Below are 21,506 nucleotides of genomic sequence, written 5' to 3' on the forward strand. Positions count from 1 at the left end.
TGTTTTCACCTGAAAACTCTGGTTTATAGCAGTTCATTTTCCTATCTACCACCAGTCTTCTTCCCGTTATAGTCAGTTCTTTTCCCTAGAAATAATAGTCTATATCTAATATGAGCTCAGATTTTTTTCTTTTTTTTTTTTCTACCTTTGCTGTTGATGATGCTGCCTCTGCCACGAGGGCACTTTTAACGGTTCTAGGATATAGGAAGAAACCAGTGCCTCACCCTCCCTCTTCTACTCTTTCATTTTAGGTAGCAGGTAGCTTTCTTCTGGGACACGGGAGGGGCAATAAACTTTGTGGCTGAGGGAGTTTAGCAGAAAGTCACACAGCAATGGGGAAATCTTTGAAATAGGAAGCAACAAAAGGTAATTGGAGAAGACAGCTAAAAATGTGTTGAGTGGGGAAAGGCAGCTATAGATACAGCTATGTCATGATGGAACTTAGTTCCCTGAGGTTCAGGGCCAGCCTTTCCAAACAATAAGGTCTCCTCTGACATTCCAACCCCAGGGAGATAGATTTGGTCTTGAGCTGGGGCAACATGGTCAGAACTGGGTCTTAGGTGATTCACAGACTGGTAGAGAATAGTAGGTAGATCTCACCTGAGTGTTAGATGGTGTGAGAAAGAGAGTTGGGCATTACAATTCTTAGAATTATTCCACTGCCTCAAAACAGGTAGATCTTAGGAGCCTTTGGTAGTTACAACTATAAATCCACGTTGATCCTATCTGCCACTCAGTTGAAAGCTGTTATTGGATTTTGAAGTGGAAATTACAGGTATTGATGCTATTTCTAATATTAGTTATAGCCATACCAGATTAACAGTGACTAAGAGTATAGAGAGATTTGGAATTAAAGGCTCATGTTCTGGTTGAACATTGCATCACTTTTAAGTATAAAATGAGAAATTATAAGGAAGATCTTTAAAGTGAATAGGCAATGTTATATTTAAATGTACTCCAAGCAACTCTCCTTTCACCCTAAATTCCGTACGTGTTTTCCTGCTGTACAGACACCACCAAGGGGGTGAGTCATCGATCAACTACCTCCTTGAGCAATTGTGTAACTTTGGCAGCTGCCTCTGCTAGCCACATTTCCTGAGGATTCCTCAGGGCCAAGAGCATCTGCCAAGAGGAGTCAGAATGCTGCTGATTACCAGGAATTGGATTTGTTACAAATGGAGATGCTCCAGCCCTCTGAATTTGCCAGCTCCATTGTTAGAGGAATGTGATAAATAGTTGAGTGCGTCTGCCCTTGAAAGCTGACAAAGATCCAAGCAGCTTAAAATGACACGTTTCTCCGGATAAGTCTTGGGTAGTGTGCATTGGTCTACAACTGAACCCTAGAAATAAAGAAATATATGTAAAGAGGCATTTTCCAGGGATTTTTTTCTTTCAGGGCAGAAGTAAGAGCCTTTGCATTTGGTTGGCCTGGACATGATCTCTGGAACTGGTAGGGGAAAATGCTGCAATTGTATTCCAGGGCACAGAGTGAGAATTCCAGGAATATTGAGCCATTAAAATTAATGTGCTTAAAGAATCCACTTGAGACTCTCTGATAATGATTGTTGTATTATTAAAGTTTGAGGACTTCTTTCTTCCTTCCTCCCCCCCTCTAATTTGGTAGTGGGTCATTTAAGGGAACAAACTCTAAACTTTCAGTTATTAAAGGAGCATAAAATTTTTAACTGGAGCTTAAAAATACTTAGGGAAGGAAACTGCACAAGTAGTATGTATATTTTTTTTATAACAAGAATAAACAAAGAATCACCTATAATCCCAGCTATAATCACAGTTAAGCATGGTTATAAACTTTCATTTTTCTCTTTATTTCTACTTATTGTTATGCTTTATTTTCCCTATATAAAGACATATATACAATTGTCTGTGTGTGTATGTGCATATATGCATGTGTATACGTGTTATGTGTGTGTATGTGTCAAGGTCACCAAAGATTTCTGTAACACTAAACCCAGTGATCACTTCTTAGTTGTCATTGTACATGACCTGTCAATAGTACTTGACACAGGTGACCACCCTCTTCCTTGAAATACTTTGTTCACTTGGATCCCCTCACCCCATATTCTCCGGATTTTTCCTTCTGCATCATTGGTCTTTCTTTCTTCATCTCCTCTGTAGTTCTTCCTTCCCAAAGCTCAGCCCTTGGACTTACGTTGGATCTAACTCACTTGGGAATCTTTTCCAGTTCCATGGCTCTAAATACCATCTACCTGCTGAGAACTCCCAAATGTACATCTCCCAGAGTAACTCTCATTTGAACTCAGGCTCATATATTTCTCTACCTCTGTCACACTTGTAAGTCTCATATGCATCTCACAGGTGTTCAAAATAGAACTGTGAATCCTAGCAAATCATTTCCTACTACCAAAAAAAAAAATCTCTTGCCAACTCTTTAAATAGTAACTCCAAAATTCCAGTTGCTCAAGCCAAAACTTCGGTGCCACCCCTCATTCCTCTTTTTCTTTTACATCCCACAACCAATCCATCAGCTAGCCCTCAAAGTGTACCAGAATCCAGCCACTTCCAACTAATCATCCACTACCACACTGGTCCAAATCACCATGAACTTCCCCTAAAAGAGTCTCCTGCTTTTGCCTTTGTCCTCTCCAAGACTGAGTGATCCTTCTAAACTAAAATCAGATCATACCACTTTTCTTCTCAAAACACTCCAGGAGCTTCCCACATCACCTAGACCAAAAGCCGAAGTCCTTGCAATGTCTTACTTTTCTAATTCAAAAATATGTAGGAGGCAGCATAATGCTCAGGGTCAGATTGCCTGTGTTCAAAGCCTGGTTCTAATTATTAGCTGTATGATGTTGGACAAATTATTTAACCTCTCAGTGGCTAAATTTCCTAACTGTAAAATGGGATTATTATAATACCAGTCTCATAGAGCTGCAGTGAAGATTAATGAATTAATATTTATAACAGGCTTACAATAGTCCTGGCATGTAGTAAACATTATAAAAGTTTTTGTTTGTTTGTTTTTGCGGTACGCAGGCCTCTCACTGTGTGGCCGCTCCCGTTGCGGAGCACAGACTCAGGACGCGCAGGCTCAGCGGCCATGGCTCACGGGCCCAGCCGCTCCGCGGCATGCGGGATCTTCCCGGACCGGGGCACGAACCCATGTCCCCTGCATCGGCAGGCGGACTCTCAACCACTGCGCCACCAGGGAAGCCCCATTTTACATTTTTAATACTTGATTATAACCGAAGAATAAAGAACACTCACAAATCACCCCTCTGCCCCCAATACGCACACAATGCAACACAACACACACTCATAGCCTTATGGAATTGCTTTATGACCCACAGAGGAGAGAGGGCCTTGTACTCACAAGTAAATTTCTACAGATTATTTGAAATGGGAAGACCTATTTGAAAAGAGGTCAAATACACATTTGAATACAAGGTAAGTCACGGTATTTGTCCATGAAAACAAAAGGGAGTTAGGATTTGTAAAAAAAATTGTGAATGGGTCATAATATTTATTCAAGGGTGTATAAATCAGAGATTTTTTTTTTGACAGTTGAGTTTTAACTTTTAGAATATGTGGTGTGAAGTTTTGTTAATTCTGGAAACGTCTTCCAGTTCTAGATGAAATTGTGGTATAAACTGGTCCTGTTGCTGGAACTCTTAAAGGCCTCTGCATGTTGAGGTGGGCTACTGATGAGCTTCCAGGTAAAAATAAACTTCACATATTTGCCAATAGAAAAATGTCTAAGACTCAACAGCTATGCAGCTACTGAGAATTCCTTTGAGGATGTGAGGGGAGAAACAATACTATGCTGCCTGCACATTAGAAACACGAGGCAACACTTAATGGAAACTTGCTTAGTTGAATCAACATTATTATGAAACGTAACATTTCATGGTATTTACACGTATAAAAGATGTACAAATGAATAATGCCCTTCTAAAATGTCGTTGTAATACCTGTCAAGTAACACTTTTCCTCACTTTTTTTTTTTAAATTTTAAAAGAAAATTGGCCTTGAAACACCATCCAGACAAGAATCCAGATGATCCAGGTGCTGCTGAGAGGTTTAAAGAAATCAACAACGCCCACACAATACTAACTGACACGTCAAAAAGAAACATATACGACAAGTACGGATCACTGGGACTCTATGTGGCCGAGCAATTTGGAGATGAAAATGTTAATACCTACTTCATGCTGTCAAGCTGGTGGGCAAAGGTGAATTGGATTCTTTGTTTCTCTTGAAAACAATTTCTTAGAAGATCATGATATTAGTCACTCTTTTAGACTCCATCTCAAAGAAAGTCTAACCTTGCTATATTACTAAACTCTTACAGATAAAAGGAGCTGTTATTTAAGGATCGTTTTTGCTTTAGCTCACCAAGTAATTATAAAATACAGCATGACTTAAAATACTTCTAGACATTAATTAGATTTGAATTTGAAGCCTCAGGTTAATTCTGACTGCCCTCCCTACCCCCATAATGACAAATTAAGAACTGACTCATTGCTGAAAACCTAAAATAATTTATTAGTGTGACAACTGTCTAAAAATTCTTATGGGACAAATTTAGCCATGTACTTTCCTATCTATAGCATAGGCTACATCAGCAAACACAGTACTGCGGAGAATACATGGTAATTAGGTCATAGGTTCACATGGAGCCTGCTGGGAAGTAGTGGAGAAGGAAATGAGGGGAAAAAGGTAAGAATTAAATAGGGCAGCACACTGAGTTGGCGAGAGAGAGGAAGAGAGAGAGAGAAAAAGGATATCTAGTCAAGAAAAAGGCAAGATTTTTAAGGACTTAGTGCGACCGGAATTGACTTTTGACAGTAAATTTTGTGGGATTTCCTAAGAATCCCTAGTATATGCATGCTTGGTGATAGTTTTATATTTGTTTATGAGTATTACTATCCTTATCTTCTGATAAAAGTATATTTACATATAAATCATACATATAGTCCATCTGCGTCTTTTCTGGACAGTTCACATACATGTAGTAAGTTCACAGTTCACACATTTTGTGAAATCAGATGAACTCACACTCATACGAGTTGTAATTAATAAAGAAACAGCAGATCTCCAGAGGCAGATGTCATGTTCAGTAGTACTCTGATTGCTACTTTCTTCCACTAAAATAAATCTTGCTAAATTGAATAGTTTTATATATGCAGGATGAGAGAGAATGTGTTTTTGTTCATAGGCATGGGGAGAGAGAGTCTGCAGCCTGAAGCCTCATTTGCCTTCTGCAGTCCTCAGAATTCCTTTTCTTGGGGATAACTGGGATTCCCACTGAAACCTCCTTTCTTTATCACTCAAGACCTGGGAGGGAGATAAGTTTCTGCCCAGAGGATGTGGAACTTAGAACGAGAGTGTACATATTGTCAATGTCATTTATGATGACAGTTTGAATGTTTATGTAAAATACAGGCTTCTGTGGGAACCTAACCCCCAGGTATGACACTATTTCCATGGGAAGGTACATCTGGAGTTCTAGATAATTCACACACTAGCACCTGACTGCATATTGGGGCCTACCTGCATAAAAAGGAGAATAGATTTCCTTGCCCAGGAAGTTGACAAAATTGATCAAAATTCATATAGACAAGCAGAAGCTGTTCAGTAGTGTAAGAGATATACATAAAATAATTCCTGATGTGGCTCTTTAAAAATAAGGCTACAAAGAAATCTACCTTCCCCTTCTGCTTGTGCCAAAGCCTAACTGCCCAGTGCCCTTTAGAGTGGCCGCACATAGTGATCATGTATTAATAAGTATGCATTACATGTATGAGTCAGCGTACCAATTTGAAAATATTTTAAAAACAATGGACACCTACTTATGCCTTGTACTGCACTAAGCACTGCAAGGATTAGGCAACAGTGCAAGTAATCTAGTTGGAATAAAGAACAAAACAATACATGCATCAAAGGAAATTTTCAGAGAGGAGAAAAAATATGGGAATGGAATAGTGAAAGCCAAAAAGGTCAAAAGTAGGTAAAAAAACCAGGGTGCTTGTTGGGGCACTGGCTCAGGAACACTGCACAGGAGGGTCTTAGAGGCAGTTGGTGAGGAGGAAGTATTTTTATACTTTTCAGAGTAATTTAAGAAATGTATGACTCTGAAGATGTAGAGAATCCATAGCAAAAAGATTATAGGTATGAGGGTGTATAAAATCACTTTCTATTTCAAATAACATACTTTTAATAAAATCATAAACTTATTTTGCTCAATTAACAAAAATGGGCTTGTTTTCACTTCAAATTGGATTGGGAGAGTTTAGTCTTTTAATCTTTACCTATGGCAAACTTAGTGAGGAAACCTTTTATATGCTCGTGGGGAAATCCTGGTGCTGTTCACTAGGAGGAACAAATCATTTGTTTATCTACTAATCAATTAATACCTTCATTAATTCAGTAGGCATTTCCTGTCTACCACACTCCAGGTACTAAATCCTTAGGTAGAGGAGGGATTGAAAAACAACTAACATATAGTTTAGCCTTGAAGAAGTTCACAGTCTGAGACAGAATTATAAACTCATCACTGTCTTAAAGTGTCAACAAAACAAGACTATGGTGGACATTTGTATGGCATGCAGTTGGGGCACAAAGGAGGGAGTAATTGTTCTGGAGGACATGGGGATCAGGAAAGATGTCACACAGAGGATCTTTGAGATAATCTTAAACACGGAGTGGGTATTTTCTAGATGACTAGGGAATGGGGCAGTGGGTGTCTAGGCAGATGGTTCCATAGGGAGAGCAAAGCTCCGCAAGGATGGCAGGAACAGGGCCATGCTGGTGCAGGGAAGGCACTGGAAGAGGCCAGAGGACCATTAATAAGGAGCTCCAGCCCTTTCTAAGAGGCAGGAGAGTCGCTGCATGGGTTCAAGAGAACATGTCAGAAAGCTCCAGCAGCAATGTGCAGAGTGGGCTAGAGGCAAGAGGGGAAGCAGGTAGGTCAGTTAGGAGGCTACTGAAGTATCCAGAGCAGAGATAAGGGGATCCATTCTAAAGCCCTACCAGTCAGGAGAGAGGCAATGGGGAGAGGGCAGAGATGGTGAGGAGAGAGACTGCAGGACGTGGTGACTGAGAGGAATGTGGTGATGTCAGGACTGGCTATCCCTAGCTCTTCTTGGTGAGAATGATTCAGTGCCCTTGGTTAGCCCATGTGACCTGTAGAGGTTATGTTTGTTGGTTTGTTTGCTCTGCTCTTAATAATGATCACCATGGCTTAAGAATAAAGAAGAAAATGTCATACTTCATTATTTGGCTGCAAGTCACTTGTTCCTGGCTTAACTTGTTAGGTGAAACTTTATGAGGAATTTGTTTCCAAGGAAACTAAAAAGATAGTCCTCCATGGAATAAGGATGAGGGTGAATATGTGGTGTCTGGGATGAACTGTGATGCCTTCAGGTCTCTGGAGGTACATGGGTCCACACTTGATTTCTAGGGTCTCCTACACCCCACGATCCCTCACCCCTGTTTTGCTTTGCCTCTGGTTCCCCTAGACTTTGTTTGTCATCATTGGCCTCTTGACCGGCTGCTATTTCTGCTGTTGTCTGTGCTGCTGTTGCAACTGCTGCTGTGGACGCTGCCGGCCTAAGTCATCGATGCCAGAAGAGGACTTCTATGTGTCCCCAGAGGATCTTGAGGAGCAGATCAAGACTGACATAGAAAAAGGTACAGCAAGATGAGAACAGAGTAGGGGGTGTCTCTTCATAGGCCTGGCCAAGCACCAGGCCCCATGGCGATGGCCATCACTAAAGTGAGAGCGATACAACAACCAAATGGGGGGAATGCCGTAGACTTTTACCTTTGGTACCTCTTTTGGAGAGGATGAAGGGACAGTTACCTTTACCAGCCACAGAGAAAAGCAGAACCTAACACTGTCAGAAAGAAGTCATGAAATGTGCTGATCACAAGGCAAAGCTAGCACAATTCACAGTCGCATTACAAAAGAGTGAACTGTGGGTTCAGGGAAGTTTGGGTGGGAGTGCCCAGGGGTAGGAGAACCAAGGTAGAAATTTCTCCCAGGAGAAGCATTTCAGCCTGTTACTTTAGGATCTCTATTCAGATAGAAGGGAATGGACATCAGGAGAAGTCAACAACCCTTGACTTTCCTTCTTTTTGATTACTTGATAATGAGTTTTGGGTAAAACTGGGGGAGGGTAGTCTTTCTTCCCCAGAAATGCAGCTTCCTTCCAAAACCACACATTCAGAGCTAGCCTCAAACCAGCATCAAGAATACTGTCTGATACAAACGGGACTGTTTGCTTTGTTAAACCACCTGCACATGCCTGTCAATGTGTATGCATGGCCGTGATAGATTACTTGATTCCTCAAGTTCACTAGACCCAGCAATGATAACGAAAAAATGTAAAAGAAAGACAACAATCTCACAGAATTCACATCATCAGGAATACTTCATATTCTCTGGGAAATGCCTTTGTTTAAACAAACTGGAGTCAAACCTGCCATCATCCTTTCTGTCTTGCAGCCATAATCCTACTGTCATTTTCTCCTGCAGAATGCATCATTATTCTGGGTAATAGACTTCATCGCTAAGTCACAAAGAAGGCTGGACAGCCAAATAAACAATTCAGACTGTGACCCGCTGCTGTCACAACTGCGGAAATTAGGCATGGTGCACTTCTGTGTACTGTACTCTGATTCCTTTGATCACAATGAAGCAGAAATTCCAGGACATCAGACAGAGGAGAGGCTGTTTAAAGGCTTCCAGATACTTTCAAATTCCCTATCAAATGTGATGCTAAGTAATATCCAGTTATTACCCACCCTGAGTCCAGCTTAAGGAAAGGAGTCTTCAATCATGTGAATTGTACTTAGTCTCAGACCATTTTAGGATTGGGAGATCAGAGAGAACAGAAGGGATTTTCCTGCAAGCTGTGACTCCTTTCCATGGGGACCACTGGGTGGCCAGTCTGGCAAACAGGGGGTTTGTTCTCACCATTTTGTATTACTGCCCCTGGAGCCAAATTGTAGGCCCATCGTGAAATACAATTACAACTTTCTTTTGCTTCATTTGGGATATAAAATGACAAATCTTCTAACAGGGCATACACACCAAAAACAGCAAGCAAGCTGTATTACTCGTAAATGGGTTAAACAGATACACACGCATAAACTCTTCTTCAGGGAAGAGCCAGTGACTTCGGCATAAGTCGCTGAAGAATGATGAGTGCGTTAACCTCATCTGCTCTTCTGAGGGAGATAAACTGTTATTAGATCATGTCAGGGGTCGCTGGGCCCATTGTTCATAGGATCTCCCACAACATCCATCAACCCAGTCCAGTCACTGACAGAGGATAGGAAGGGGCAGTTAGATAGGAGAGTACTGTCATCGGCACCCACCGTGTCAAGCTTATCTTAACTTTTCCTTTATAGTGCGGGAACCAAGTCTAGGTGAACTGAACCTAGATACCTCAAATCCAGTGTTCCATACTTTTCTGAAAAGCCTCAAAGTCTTTCCTTTTTAAATTAGATAAAAGCTCCACCAGGGCATTTCAGCAGACCTTCTTTGCAGAAGATTTCTTTTCTGGAACAGAAATTCATACTCAGTGCCAAATTCCACCCAGATTTCCTTCCTGCAGAGTTGTTGGTGATAAATCTACATGCCGTTCACTGTTCTCAGTTCTGACACCCCAGAGCTACCAATTCCATTGCAGAGGTCAGATTCCAGACTTAGTAAGTCACGAACCCATTTGACTGTGTTACTGTTAGTCTTAACCAAAAGGAAAAGCTCTATCCTATTCCTAAATATTCAAAAGCTCCTATGCAGAGTTAATGAAGGTTTTCAAGGGCCAGAAACTTACACAATTTGGACAGTCCTTTTAGGGAAAAAGAAAATCAAATTACAAATACAAAATTAGATCTGAAAGTGAATACTTATTTATAATGAAAAAAAGAAATTACAAAAAAATTGCAAAGCTTAAAAACTGATAAATGTCTTAAATATCATAAAATTTGAAAAACAGCAACAGCTTAATTAACTGCCTGACACACCTTTATAATACTTTCCCCCTATGCTTTCTGGGCGCGTATTCTTTGATTGCCTCTTCACTTAATAATAATTTCATTAATATCATTTCCTTAGGGAGAATAGAAAAACTACTGTCCTTCCTCTAGCATGTTTCTTCAAAATTTGTTTTTTATTATTGGTAGATTAGAAAAGTTTCAGTTTTACAACTCATTATTGATAATGTTGTCTAACTTTTTAGGGATTGTTATCAGATTTAAGAAAACTCCTATCTAGTTTATTTCATATATCAGATGTAAATTTGGAAGAAATTTTTCCACAGACCAATTCTGACTACACATTTCAAACCTTGTTGCCCCTCCATCACCCAATACTTCCAGGATCAGAGCCCAGTGGACACATTCATAATGTGTGACACCATGTCTGGCATGGATCTTCATGTCCCCTAAGCAATTAAATTGGGATAGTGAGCTATAGGAGTTATCTCTAAAGCCATTGTTATGCCAGTATGGCTAGCAATAATTATACACAGAGTTGCTGCAAGCCACAGAAACACAGTTTCTGTTCAAGAGTAGTGGTACAGGGTGGGATTTGCTAGTAGAGAGGAGAGATTTGCTTGGGTTATTGTGTCTCTTTCAAGTATGTGAAAGAGTGTAATCTAACTTCTACCCTTAAGAAATAAAGGAGGGAAGTTCAAAACAGTGGCATCTTCAATATTCCCTGGTAATTTTAGAACTTGTAAACTGATTCCCATCTCTTTCTCAGAATAAAAATATAATCCCAGTGGCATTCTAGGAACACAGGGGAATTTTATTATTCTTATGAATCAATTAGGAGCAAATAGAAGAGAGACAGTGTCTTGGGGGGTTGTCCATACCCCCTTTTTTGTCTTGGAAAATTTGAAGCTTGAAAGATAAAGGTGACAGATACCAGGTTATTTCCCTTCCTTTCAAATGTTCACAAATTAGAAGTTCCACTTTGTGAAATTTTGAGTGTTATATTTAAAACAAGCACATTTAGACCTTATACTCCTCCGTTAGATAAAGGCCACAATGCAGTCAGAATTCTACCAGTCAAGAGGGCTTTACAGAACATCTTGAGATAGAACACCATTCCCTGGGACCCTGTGTGTCTGTGTGTGTGTGTGTGTGTGTGTGTGTGTGTGAGAGAGAGAGAGAGAGAGAGAGAGAGAGAGAGAGAGAGAGAGAGAGAAAGAAAGAGGAAGGAAGGAAGGAAGGACGGAGGGAGGGAGGGAGGGAGGGAGGGAGGGAGGGAGGGAGGGAAGGAAGGAAGGAAGGAAGGAAGGAAGGAAGGAAAAGAAAGAGAAAAATGAAGAAAAAAGAAAAGGAAGGAAGAAGGTATAGAAATGAGCATAAATGGAAACCTGTTATCTCTAAATACCCTGGCAAAGCAAACCAAAAATACAAGAGATAAGCTCAATTTTTTTCCAAGCTGCAAGCAGTGGACTGAAAACTCCGTTAAACTCAAAAATTTTCTTGCAGAGTCATGATTTCCCCACTTTTTTGAAGGAGAGGAAATAGAGTGTTTAAGGGAGAAGGTTTTCTAGTGGGTTGACCTTGGATCTAAAACTGTGAGATTCAGGGCACAGGAAAATCTGCTGACTGCTTAACTGTTCTTGCTACTCACCTGGATGAAACCCAAATAAATTCACAGCCACTGAGCTGAAGAGGCCATATGGCTCCTAATTAGACTAGCTCCCAGCCAAGATATTGAGACATTTATTACATTTGCTGTTCAGCATTCATCACACTTTATTGCCCAGGAAAAGGGCACCAAGGAAGAGATTAAATTCACCCTTCCTCTTTTCACCAATCCCACTCAATCTCCTTCCTATCCCCTTCCCCCCAGTCAAAAGGAACTGATTTCTAAACATAATTCATGGAAAATAATTCTTGCAACTAGTCCAAAGCCCTTTGCTGCTTCTTTATATGAAAATAACAAGTAAGCACCATCAAGGCCCTGGGCCGGGACAGCAGGACAAGTGAGTCAGCTCAGAATGCTACCCCAGAAGCTGCTCAAAGTGGACCCAAGTGGACCCAAGGTTTCTTCAGATTTTGCCTGCTAAGGTTCAGTGAGCAAATTTACTAGACAGTCTTTTCACAGAAAACATTTATTGAGCACTTAATATTTGCCTGACACTATGCTAGGGGCTAGAGAAAAGAAAGGTGTGGTCCCTGCTGTCTTGGACCTTACAGTATCGCAGAGGAGATGGGAAGACAAGTACTCAACAAATAGTCACACAATGAGCTAGCTAACTTACAGGTATGATAAGTCTGCCAAAGGAGAAGCACAGGGGCTGTGACAGTGAAGACTAGGCGGGCCTGACCCGGATGCAAGTGAGGACAGCTTCCCAGAGGAGGTGACATTTAAAGCTGAAAACGTAAAGAATGAGGAGTTAGGGGTGGGAGATTACGGGGAAGGAGAACCCTAGAAGGGAGGAATCTTGACACCAGCACAGCATCTGGCACAGCACCTCCTAGCATCCTGTGGATAATGGTGAATGGAGCTCTAGATGCCAGGCAAGGCAGGGATACTCACATTAGGCTGTTCTAGTGAACAGTTTGATCAAGGAACTGAATGAAGAGGAAGTTATGCAGAAAGCATATTTGCAAATAACCCCAAACTGGGATATACCCAGTCAAGGGCTCAGACCATCAAAGTGAAATGTGATAGATGGAAAGCAGCTGGAATCCTGGACAGTTGGCTAGATAAGAGCAAGAGCAGTAGGATTTTAACTAGGATGAGGGGAAAGGGAGTTGAGAGAAACCCAGGAGGTTCTGAGGAAGAAAACGCAAAAAGGTAGAGGTGAAATATTATTCAGCCATAAAAAGGAATGAAGTACTGATACATACGACAGGGTGGATGAACCTGGAAACGTTATGCTAAGTGAAAGAAGCCATACACAAAAGGACAAACACGGTATGATTCCATTTACATGAAATATCTAGATTAGGTACATTCATAGAGGCAGAAAGCATACTGGTGGTTGCCCGGGCCTGGGGGGAAAAGAGGAACAGGGAACAACTGCCTAATGGGTCTCCTTTTGGAGAAATGTTCCGCAGCTAGATAGAGGCAGTGAATCATATATTTAGTTAGTACACTGTGAATGTACTAAATTGTTCACTTTATTTATTTATTTAAATTTAATTTTATTTATTTTTGGCTGTGTTGGGTCTTCGTTGCTGCACGCAGGCTTTCTCTAGTATGGCGAGTGGGGGCTACTCTTTGTTGTGGTGTGTGGGCTTCTTATTGCGGTGGCTTCTCTTGTTGCGGAGCACAAGCTCTACGTGCGCCAGCTTCAGTAGCTGTGGCACGTGGGCTTGGTAGTTGTGGTGCGCAGGCTCAGTAGTTGTGGCGCGCGGGCTTAGTTGCTCTGCGCGGGCTTAGTTGCTCCGTGGCATGTGGGATCTTCCCGGACCAGGGCTCGAACCCGTGTCGCCTGCATTGGCAGGGGGATTCTTAACCACTGCGCCACCAGGGAAGTCCCAAATTTTTCACTTTAAATGGTTACTTTTATGTTATGTGAATCTCACTTCAATTAAAAAATATCTGTAGTAGAGGAGAGAGGGGATTTGACTACAGAAAGAAACTAAACACCCTTTCTTCAGAGAAGGAGAAGGTTCTTTGTTTCCTGAAAATTCACCCATGGCAGGGAGTAGAGGATACCACAAAGAATCAGTATTCACAAAGTGTGGGGAAATGGGAAAGTTGATTATCAGTCTTTTATGCAGCTACCTTGAGAGCAGTACACTATTAGTAGCTAAGACAGAAAAGGGCTTTGAAGTCAGTCCCATTTCAAGCCCCGACTCTATTAGTTACCAGTAGAGATTTTGGGGGTAATTCACTTAACTGCTTTATCCCTTATTGTTTTCACTTATCAGGAACATACAAATGAACATTATGTGCCATTACCTTTAGGTTCTTTGCTTGCTGTTCCCTATTCAGAGGTAACTGTTACCCTAAATCACCTGTAATCATTTTCCTTTTTTAAATTTCTGTTTTATTGAGATATTTAATTGACATCCAGCACTGTATAAGTCTGACTTGCCTTACATATATTGTGAAATGATCACCGCAGTAAGTTTAATTAATATCTATCATCTCATATAGACCACAGAAAAAGAAAAAAATGTTCTTTTCCTTGTGATGAGAAGTTTTAGGTTCTACTCTGTTAGCAACTTTCAAATATGCCACAGCGCAGCGTTAACTGTAGTCATCATGTTGTATATTACAACCCCAGTATTTATTTGTCTTAGAACTGGAAGTTTGTACCTTTTAACCACATTTATGCAATTCCTTGTCTCCTCACTCTCTGCCTCTGGTAACCACAAATCTGATCTCTTTTTCTATGAGTTTGGGTTGTTTTTGTTTTTTTAGATTCATGTATAAGCGAGATCATACGGTATTTGTCTTTCTCTATTTGACTTACTTCATTTAGCATAATGCACTCAAAATCCACCCATGTTGTCACAAATAGCAGAATTTCCCTCTTTTTTTTATGGCTGAAAACTAGTCCATTGTATATATACACCACATTTTCTTTATCCACTCATCCATCAATGAACACTTAGGTTGTTTCCACCCACTTCTTGGCTATCATAATGTAATCATTTTCTTACTATTCTTTTTAGTATTACAACTATATATATTTATGTTCCTAATCAAGTTTATTGCTTGGTTTTACATTTCTGAACTTTAAATCAATGAACTCATACTCAACAATTATCCTTCAACTTCTTTTTTTTTCACTCAACATCATATTTCTGAACTTCATTCGTACTGTGATTGTCTTTCATTCATTTTCACTGTTGTATAATATTCTTCTATGAGAATATCCCAGAAAATTTATTTATCCATTCTACTGCTAGTGGGTATTTGGGTATCCAAATCCACTTTTTTGCCATTACAAACAGGGCTATTACAAATATTCTTGTTATGAATGTCTCCTGGTTCACGAGTGCTAGAGTCTTCTAGGTATTGGGTTGGCCAAAAAGTTTGTTCGGCTTTAAGTAAAAATAAAAGACACATTTTTCATTTTCACCAAGAACTTTATTGAACAATGTATTCATTAACTGAATGAACTTTTTGATCAACCCAATATATACACAGGAGTGGAATACCTTAGTCAAAAGGTGTGCATATCTACAAGTTATTAGATAACACCAAGTTGTTCTACAAAGTTGCTGCACTAATTTCCATTAGCTACTGAGAGTTCCTACTGCTTCACATCCTTGCCCTCACTAGACTATAAATGTGTGCCAGTCTGGTGGATGGGAAATGGTATACCTTTGTGATTTTAATTTTTTTCTCCTTGAAGCCTTTCAGAATCTTACTGGTTGTTTGGGTTTCTCTTTCTTTGAAATGCCTATTCAAGTCTTTTGCAGGTTTTTATTATATCATTTGCTTTTTTCTTACTGACTCTTTTTTGGGGCGTGGGTATTGACTCTGTTGATCATGTTTGTTTAAAATGTATCTTCCCAATTTGTGGCCTGGTGTTTCACTCTTTACGGTGTCTTTTGATAAGCCAAAGTTCTTGATTTTAATGTAGTCAAAATGTCAATATTTGCTGTTATGCTTAGTGATTTCTGTGTTTTGATTAAGAAATCTTTCCCTATCCCAAGGATATAAAGGTGTTCTCCTATATGGTCTTCTCAAAGTTTTATAGTTTTGCTACTCATGTTTATGTGTTTCATAACCAGGAATTGATTTCTGCAAGTGGTATGATGTAGGGTTCCAACTTCATTTTTTTCCATATAGAAAACAAACTGTCCCAGCACACTGATTTCTAGTCTTGGTTTTGACATACATTAAGTTTTAATAGATATATGGAACCGTTTCTGGGCTTTCTGTTCTGGTCCGTTGGTCATTTTGTCTATCTATATGCAACACCAGGCCCATTTATAATAATTCATAACACTATTCAGGCAACTCTTCCTAATTTGTCCTTCAGGACACTCTCACATATCCTTGGCCTTTTGCTTTTCTATATAAATTTTAGAATAAGCTTTGTTAAGTCCTGTACCAAAATTTCTTTAAGCAAAATATTTGGGATCTTGATTAGAATTGCAGTGACTGTAGATAAGTTAGGAAGAACTGACATCTTCAAAGAATGTGAGTCCTCTAATATGTGACATGGTATACCTCTCCATTTATTTAGGTTTTCTTCGTTGCCTTTCAATAAAGATATCTCTTTTATACCTTTGGTTGCATTTATTCATAATACTTTATCCACTTTGATACAATTATAAATAAATTATCATAGATTAGTAGTTGACTTGTTTCTTAGTATATAGGAATGTACTTTTTTTAACATTGATTTCGAATCCAAGAAACTAGCTAAACTCTCTATTTCTAATTATTTATCTGTAAATTCTTTAGGTTTTCTACATACCTATCTATAACATTCGTGAATAGTGATAGTTTTGATTCTTCCTTCCCTTCCCTTATCATTTTTTTAGCCTTTTCCTTGCCTTTCTGTGTTTGTTGAGACTGCCAGTAAAATGTTGAAGAGAAGATGCTTTCAAGATTGCATAATGATTGTGAAGTTTGCTGTAGGCTTTTGATCAGGTTAAGAAAGTTGTCTTCTATTACTATTTTGTTAGAATACTTTTTTCTTCAGCAATTGAGATGGTAATGATTTTTCTCCTTTAAATTGTTCATGTGAAGAACTATATGAATTGTTGCCCAACGTTAAAACAATCTTGAATTCCTGAGATAAACCCAAAGCAGTCATAATGCATTAACTATTTTATTTTTTTATGAAATGTGTTTGCTAATATTTTGTTTTAGATGTTTGCATCTATGTTAATGGGTGAGACTGGCCTATCATTTTCCCATCTCAAACTTTCCTTATGGGTTCTATACCAAGATTATGCCTCATAAAATAAATTAGCAGTGTTCCTCTTTAACTCTTGAAAAGTTTGTGTATTACTGGATTTATTTCTTTCTACAGGACAGTGTAGACCTTTCTGGGCTAATGTGTTTTTATACAAATTTTAAATTATGGATTCAATATATTTTATAGGCCATTTAGGTTTCCCTTCTTCTTTATTAAAACAATTAGTTCTTCAAAATTTCCTCTTGTTACCTTTTACACATCTATAGTATCTGCATTTTTGTCCCATTTTTCATTCCTTATATTGGTTATTTCTGCTTTCCTTTTTTAGCCATTCTCACCAGATATTTGAAATTTTTATTCTTCTCAAATAAATGTTGTCAGTTTTATTGATTCTCCTGTATATTCTCTCTACTTAATTTCTACTTTTTATTATTTCTCTTAATTTATTGTTGTTAATTTTCTAACTTAATTTTTATACTTCTTAATTTTCAGTCCATCTTCTTTTCTGATATTAAGCTATTATGGCTATAAATTTTTCTGTAAGTACCAGTTTGGCTTTACATACACACACGTACATATATGTTCTTATAATCTAAGCTTGAAACATTTTATTTCCATTATGATTTTTTTCTTTAATCTATAAGTTAGGTCTATATGTGTCTTAATTTGTAAACCTGTGGGGTCTTTTCTTGTTCTTTATCATTGTTTGTGTCTAACTGAACTGCAGTATTATCAGAAAATGTGGACAGCATGACACAATATTTTGAAATGTCTTGAGGCTTGCTTATAGCCTAGAACTTAATTGATTTTACATATGTTCCACATTGCTTCAAAACAGTACATTTTGCATTTGTTAGGTTCACTGTTCCATGTATGACTATTCAATAAAGCTAATTTGTTGTATGTATTAGTTTGCTAGGGCTGCTGTAACAAAGTACCACAGACTGGGTGATTTGAAAAACAAATTTATTCTCTGGCAATTCTGGAGGTTAGAAACCTAAGATCAAGGTGTCTCAGGACTGGTTTCCTTAAGGCCGCTCTTCTTGGCATGTAGATGGTCATTTTCATCTTGTGTCTTCACAAGGCCTTCCCTCTATGTATGACTGTGTCCTAAGTACACAAGTCATACTGGACTAAGGCCCACTCTGAGGACCTCATTCTAACATAATTACTTCTTTAAAGACCCCCTCTCCAAATATGGTCACATTCTGACAGACTGGGGATTAGAACTTCAACATATGAATGGGGTGGGGGGCAGGGACACGATTCAGTCCACAACATTACACTTTTCAAATCCTTTATAACCTTAAAGATTTTTTTGCTTGCTTTATCCGTCAGTTACTGAGAGAAGCATTCAATTCTTCCACTGTGCTGATGGATTTTTCTATTTCTCTATAAAGTTCTGTCAATTTTTGCTTCCTATATTTTGAAGCTATGTTATTAGCATATATAAGTTTAGAATTTTTATGGCTACTTGGTTAATTGAATATTTTATTATTATGTAGTTACCCTCTAGCTCTAGCAATGCTTTTTGTCTCATACTTTGTTTTTTTTTTTTTTTTTTTTTTTTTTTTTTTTTTTTTTTTTTTTTTTTATGCTGTACGCGGGCCTCTCACTGTTGTGGCCTCTCCCGTTGCGGAGCACAGGCTCCGGATGCGCAGGCTCAGCGGCCATGGCTCACGGGCCCAGCCGCTCCGCGGCACGTGGGATCCTCCCTGACCGGGGCACGAACCCGCGTCCCCTGCATCGGCAGGCGGACTCGCAACCACTGCGCCACCAGGGAAGGCCTCATACTTTGTTTTTAAAATACAGTTATATTAGCTTTCTTTTCCTTAGTGTTTGTGTAGTAAATATGTTTCCATCCTTTTATTCTCTATGTTTTTTTGTCCTTATGTTTTTTGATGTGTCCTTTGTAAACAGCATATTGCTGGGGGGATTTATTCAGTCTGGCCATGTTTTTTCTTTTAAATAGAGTCCATTTGTATTTTTTATAACTAATGATATATGTTTTTTTCTATGAACTTACTCTTTGTGAGAGACAGTATAGCACAGCCTTTAAGAAAACAGATTCTGAGAAATACTGCCCAGGTTTTAATACTAGCTCTATTCCTTACTACCTGTGTAATGCAGGCTAGTTACTTAAAACATTCTGTCCCTCAGCTTATCTGTAAAATAGCTATCATAATTACCCTACCTTGTAGTGCTATTATTGAGTTAAGATACATAAAGCACTGAGAACAGTGCTAGACACATAAAAAGTACTATATATGTGCTTTCTGTTAATATTTTATTATTATAATTATCACTTTAAGTTGGCATATTTTTTCTGTTTCTATTTTCTTTCCTTTTTTTCCTTCTTCTGTACTGATAGAAATTTTTTTTCACATTCCATTTCTTTCTCTCCTCCAGTTTGGAAATTATATTCTCTGTTCTATTTTTTTAGGGCTGCCTTAAAAAGTTATCAAGCATACTTAAGTTACCAAAGTTGAAAGTTAATTCTTATCTTTACCCTCTCCTGAACAATACAAGAACTTTATAACTCTTTAATTCTGATCATCTCCTTTCTGATTTACATACCATTGTCATAATTTTATCTCAATTTTAAATCTCATAAATTATTATTGCTTTATATAATAAATAATTGTTTAGTTTTACTTATATATCTACTAATCATTTCTATATATAGCACAAATTTTTCCATGTGATAACACTTCTTTCTGTCTGAATTAGAACTTTTAAATTAGGTCTGCTGGTGGCACAACTTCTGTTTTTATTGTCTGAAAATACCTGTAAATCATGCTTAAAAAAATAAATGTAGCAATAAGAGGGTTTATCAACAAATTTAGGTTGATATCTTCTTATAGTATATTGTAAACATAATTTCATAGTTTTCTGGCTTCCATATCTGCTATTGGAAAGTGAGATTGCTTTAAGAACCGTTATCCTTAGTGTTCTTCAATATCACTAAGATGTTTAAATACGAATTTCTCTTTAATTTATCCTAGTTGGTTCTTCAATCTGTGGATTGGTGTCTTTTATCAATTCCAGGAAATTCTCAGCCATTAAATCATCAAATATTACCTCTACTCTTCTTTTCTTTTCATTTCTTTATGAAAGTCTTATTAAATATAAGTCAGGATATCACTCTATTCTTCATGTCCTTTAGCCTCTTTCCTATTTTATATCTTTGTTTCCCTGTGTCACATTCTGATTAATCTCTTCAAATCTGTCTTCTATTCCATTAATTCTCTCTTTAGCTGTTAAACCCCATTCATCAAGTTTTAAAAATTTCAGATGTGTTAATGTCTAAAAGAGATTTTTTATTATTATTAATTTCAAAATCCATTTGATCACTTGAAAAACAAATCTAATTCTTTCTTATTCTGTGTCTGGTAAGTGCAGGATTTGAAGTCTTTCTGGGTCTGACTGGCTTTCTGTTGTTTCTACTGGCTCTCACTCAGTGTGCATTGTTCCTATGTGTAATGTTCCCCCTCCCCCCACCTCTCTCCCTCTCTCTCTATTTCTCCCTATCTCTCCCATCTCTCTGTTTTTTACTATGAGTTTATGTTTCTTGCAATTTGTGGGGGATTCTTTGAGGGCTGGGTTGAAGGTTGGGGCCATTCACTTCTGCTCTGTGCTTTTGCACAGGACCATTTTAAACTAAATTATTAGCCTGAGGTTTCTTGGAACACATAGGTATTGTAAATTTGACCTGCCACATTGTGTGCTCATTAGCTTGCTAACAGACATTTTTAAGGGAGCTCTTCACTTCCTCATCAAAACTCAAGACTAGCAAATTTCCTTGCAGATTTAAGGCTATGGTGATTTAGATAGCACATAACCATTTGGGATACTAGCTTTATGTGGAGAGCTTCCTATTAGACTCTTCACCCAAGCAAACTCTGGGTCTTGGCCTCTCTCCCAACCAGAGCCATGTATGCAATTGTCCACTGCACGATTCTAGAGGTATCTTTCATATAGATACACACTGCAGTCTATATGACATGGGTGGCAGCCCTGTCCTCATCCCCACAAAATGGTGAAAACTAAAGCTCAAGTTTATCAGCTTTAGAAACTGCCTCAAAGTGAAACCTGGGCTTAGTACTTTGGTTTTATAATTCTGTAACTAATAGAACTTAAATGAAGAATGAAGACAGTGAGTGTATCCTCCCTTTCGAAGTCCTTTAAAGGGTAGGATCCTTAGTATCTCAGGAATTGAAATGATTTGCTAATCATCATTTCAACAAAAATATCTACCACTTGCCCCATTAAATGAAATGTAACGTAAGAGGGTGTTTACTGGTTTTCTTTGTTAATTTTTAGATATGGACTTTCCAGTCGTCCTCCAGCCTACAAACGCAAATGAGAAAACACAGCTGATCAGAGAAGGACCTCGAAGTTATTGTACAGACTCTTAATATTGAGCCCATTGAGGGTCCACAGTACCTCCTCTTGGTTCAGTCATGTCTCCAGGTGGTCTTGATGGGGGATGGTAGGGGACATGAAATGCTGTGAACTTTTCCACATTTGTATTTTACTTTTAGGTTAAGGAAAGATGATTGCTACATAATCCTCTCAGTATGCAGATTCACTCTTTGAGTAGAACTCCTAATGGAAACACACATTCCATCTGAATGAATAAAGGCCTGAAGAGTT

General features: G+C 38.6%; 1 protein-coding gene across 2 annotated transcripts in view; it reads left to right on the forward strand.

Annotated features, from left to right (window-relative positions):
• The window catches only part of DNAJC5B (DnaJ heat shock protein family (Hsp40) member C5 beta), an 82,592-nt gene extending 61,086 nt beyond the window's left edge, over positions 1–21,506 (forward strand). For both annotated transcript variants that reach the window (XM_065895501.1, XM_065895500.1), the window contains 3 exons: positions 4,001–4,214; positions 7,503–7,674; positions 21,174–21,506. In XM_065895501.1, coding sequence (XP_065751573.1) covers positions 4,001–4,214; positions 7,503–7,674; positions 21,174–21,268 — 481 coding nt within the window. In that variant the 3' untranslated portion in view covers positions 21,269–21,506. The remainder of the gene's footprint in view (positions 1–4,000; positions 4,215–7,502; positions 7,675–21,173) is intronic.

Source organism: Phocoena phocoena, chromosome 17 (assembly GCF_963924675.1).
Source record: "Phocoena phocoena chromosome 17, mPhoPho1.1, whole genome shotgun sequence".
Taxonomy (NCBI): domain Eukaryota; kingdom Metazoa; phylum Chordata; class Mammalia; order Artiodactyla; family Phocoenidae; genus Phocoena; species Phocoena phocoena.